Below are 3807 nucleotides of genomic sequence, written 5' to 3'. Positions count from 1 at the left end.
GTGGTCCTGGGCTTGGAGCATGCACTTCGGAGGTGCATCTCTGCTGCTGCCCTCTCTCTTATCCAGCTGTGCTGGGGGGTGGTCCTGGGCTTGGAGCATGCACTTCGGAGGTGCATCTCTGCTGCTGGCTTCTCTCTTATCCAGCTGTGCTGTTGTGGTTTGCAATTCTGAAAAAATGTATCTTGATATATTTGTAAGAGTTGATATGTGAACAAGTAACATCTTGATTCCCCTTCAGTGTGTTCTAGGTATATATATAAACCATAATAATTTCTATTGTCCTTTTTATGCTTTTGTCTCTTTGATCCCAGTTTCATATACCAAATAATAATAATGCATCATCAGATATGAAATATGTTAACCCACTTTTTTGATATCCCAAATTTATTATACCTTTGCCTTTTTTCAGATTATGGATGGATTTCAGAGACTCGGATTCCCACACTGCATAGGAGCTATTGATGGCACTCATATTTCTGTTTGCCCACCGCTGGGACGCAGAGAGGAATACATCAACCGCAAGCAGGGATTTTCAATTGTTCTGCAAGCAACTACAGATCACAGTGGGAGGTTTATTGACATTGAAGTAGGGAATTGTGGGAGATCACATGACAGCCACATATTTACCAATTCCGCTATCTGTCAAGTGATGGATGAAGGCTGTTTTGTGCCCGGAAATCCCACCCTTCATGTCCACGATGTAGCCATTCCTCCACTGATTATAGGGGATGGTGCCTACCCAATCAGGAAATGGCTCATGACACCATATCGTGGAGAATTAACACCTGACAAACTTGCTTATAACACCGCCCATTGCAAGGCAAGATGCGTGGTGGAGAGGTCTTTTTCGCGATTGAAATCTAGGTGGGGGTGTCTGTCTGGTAGACTAACTGTGAAAGAGGAAAATTTCATCTCTGTTGTCACAGCATGTGCCATACTGCACAATATTTGCGAGACGAGGGGAGAAGTGCTTGATCCCGATGTAGAGCCACCTGCGAAAATTGTCCTCCCCGCTTTAGCGAATAACATCAGAGGACACTCTACAAATCACAAAAAAGAGGGTCAAACTGTTAGATCTGCAGTAACTAACATTATTTTGGGTCGTTAACACCAGAAACTGACATTATTTGATGTTTCATAACATCACCTCAGTTATGGCAACAGCATTGATCTGATCAAAACGTTTCTTCTTGGTTTACCTTTGTATCAATCTACAAATGTTGATATACATGTGTTTGACAACATGTCATGTACAACATGTGAATAACTTTACCAGACGGCAATGTTGAATCACGGTTGTTTAGATTCTTTTTTCTTTTAACTTTTTTTTCCCCAATCAGGTTCTGCTAGTGGTGTTTATATTATTGTGGGGTATAAATACCCGATTGTTATAGATTAGCTTCATGGTTTACCCAAATTTTGGAAATCTATTTTGAAGTGTTATACAATTGCTATATTGATGTTTCAAATATCCTTTTTTGGCAATATAGGAAAACAATGGTGTAAAAATGGCTTGTTTATATTACATTTATAGTAATACATCATGTTTCCTACCTTGAAAACCAAAAGGAAGGCTGTTCTAGAAACCATTGCTGAATAATGTTGCTATTGTTGTGGAAATGTTTAGGTATATTAAGGACGGTAGACCAATTTCTGAGAACACAGCTGTATTTTATCAACAATATAACTTAACATTTTAAAACACGATTAAATATCCTTTTTCTTTTGGAAAAAAACCGTCTGGTGGCTTGTTTTCCATTATGTCAACAAAGCACGCATTTATATACACTGTATATACATTAGGTGAGAACATATCCATATATACATGGTGACATACAAAACCTTTCCTTAACATGAAAATGAAATTTTACTGTGGTTCAAGGAGAAATGGTTTAAGTCCCTCTTTATCGGTCACAAAGGGCACGTAACAGGGTAAACATAGAATGCTGAAACATATCTGAGGTTTCAAAACAGAACCTTTTCCCTATATGTTTCCCTTATGGGGAAAATATTTTTTTTTTCTTGATTATCCTCCCAGTACGAGAACTGCATGGTTTATCTTGGTTTTGAACAGGTGCAACTGCGCCTTGCAAGGAAGATGTTCCTGCATTGCTCACACATTGCACGGTTCCAATGCAGCCTTCATTTTCTGGGGGATCAGTGACTGCAACAACATTCTGAACATCCCTGTTGATGTTCTCTACTGTGTTGTCACCATCTCTAATTTCACTACTAGGAGTGACAGGACAACCATCAGGAGCATAAGCAGGAGGAAGTTCATCAAAGAGTTCAGGGGAATTGTTCCCTTGACATTTCCCACCAAAATCTGATGTGGATGGTTGCTCCTGGAAATCTGTAAAGACAGCTGGGCCTGGTGTTGAAGGAGGAATATCACACGGAGATGCCCTGAATGATGTGTGCATAGTTCCTTGGGCAACAGTATCATGTTGCCCCGTTGGAAGTGCACATTCATGATCTACTTTCCTCCGGTACAGTTCAGTCATGGTCTCCATGTACTGCAACATTCTCTGTCTGTCCTGTGCACTTCTCCTTACATCTTCCTCCATAATATGTACAAGTTCCATTTCTGTCCTCCTACAGTCTTTCATGCTGTCGTGTACAATTTCCATGAACCGTTCCTGTGTTCTCCGGGTAAGTTGGGCCTCTCGACTTGCACTCTGCATTATAGTGCGCGCAATATGTTCTCCTCTTCTGGCGCGACGATTCCTGTTCCTGTTTGAACGCAGTCTTGTTCCAGGAGACAGCAATACATTGGGTGGTTCGTCCTCTGGATCGTTAGGTACTGAAATTTAAAAATTAGTGAAAATAGATTAAGCCCACAGGAAGGAAATTTATTTCTAATGGTAGCATCATGTAAAGGGTTGTAGACAAAGAATTTTCTTAGAAAAGCAGATGCTACCTACCATTGCTTGTACCGCTTGTATCATCTGCACGTCTTTCCAAGTCACCCAATTGTTCTCCAGTCGCACCTTCAAAGTGGAGCATTAAACACCAACGTTATTTCTTTTGAACACATATACAGGTTCACAATATTTATGAAGAAAACAGAGATCCAGAAATTGACAGAAATTTATATATGACTACCTGCTATTTGCGTAGGTCCACTTTCCAAAATTGTGACAGGTATCGTAATGACTGTGTCATCGAGACAAGTGTCATCAGAATCTGAAAAATGCAAGGGGAAAAAAAGAGTAAAGCCTTTGTCTTTTTAACAAAATAATGTTGTCATGCACATAGCAGAAATCTTCAGGCATTACAGATGGGCAACTTGCCTTCATCACTGTCTTGTCTGGTAGTTGTTTCTTGGGTGCTTCCTTCGCCTGTGTTAGCCATGGAGGTGGATGCGGTTTCTTGATTCACATTTGTGGTTTCACCCTCCCTTTCAAAATCAAGACTTCGGGATAACCTGTTAGGGGTGATGCTAACATCCCCATGAAAGATTTCCTCTAGTTCCCTATAAAAGGGACATGTAATAGGGTTGCTTCCACTTCTCTGATTGTGTTTCACAACCTTTCTGTACTCAAATCTCAATTTTTTTGATTTAGATCTGCATTCCTCGGCAGATCTGACATGGTTCCTCTTTGCCATTTCATCAGATACAACTTTAAATTTATCCAAATTTCTGTAATTCTTTTTTAATTTGGACTGCAATTTTTGTTCTTTCCATATCTCCAATAAGGCCAAAACTTCATTGGCACTCCACACCCTCCCCCTTGCTTGTGCGGAGGCACTGCTTTCGGTCACTGCATGGCTATCCATGGCTTTCCTAATTACAGAAAGTATAAA

At 40.3% G+C, this 3807-nt stretch overlaps 1 protein-coding gene across 1 annotated transcript; it reads right to left on the bottom strand.

The window, feature by feature from the left end:
• Positions 1 to 1601: 1601 nt before the first annotated feature.
• On the bottom strand, positions 1602 to 3086 carry LOC149312838 (uncharacterized). Its single transcript, XM_089525483.1, has 2 exons — positions 2925 to 3086; positions 1602 to 2803 (listed from the first exon to the last, which is right to left on the bottom strand). Exons 1-2 carry the CDS (start codon positions 3004 to 3006, stop codon positions 1998 to 2000), a joined length of 888 nt encoding a protein of 295 aa, XP_089381609.1. The 5' UTR covers positions 3007 to 3086; the 3' UTR covers positions 1602 to 1997.
• Between the last annotated feature and the right edge of the window lie 721 nt (positions 3087 to 3807).

The sequence above is a fragment of the Sceloporus occidentalis genome, unplaced genomic scaffold (assembly GCF_023333645.1).
Source record: "Sceloporus occidentalis isolate IW3139 unplaced genomic scaffold, rSceOcc1.0.p SCAF_5, whole genome shotgun sequence".
Lineage (NCBI taxonomy): Eukaryota > Metazoa > Chordata > Lepidosauria > Squamata > Phrynosomatidae > Sceloporus > Sceloporus occidentalis.
The sequence above is the reverse complement of the archived record's forward strand: the minus strand, read 5'-3'. Positions and strand labels throughout refer to the sequence as shown.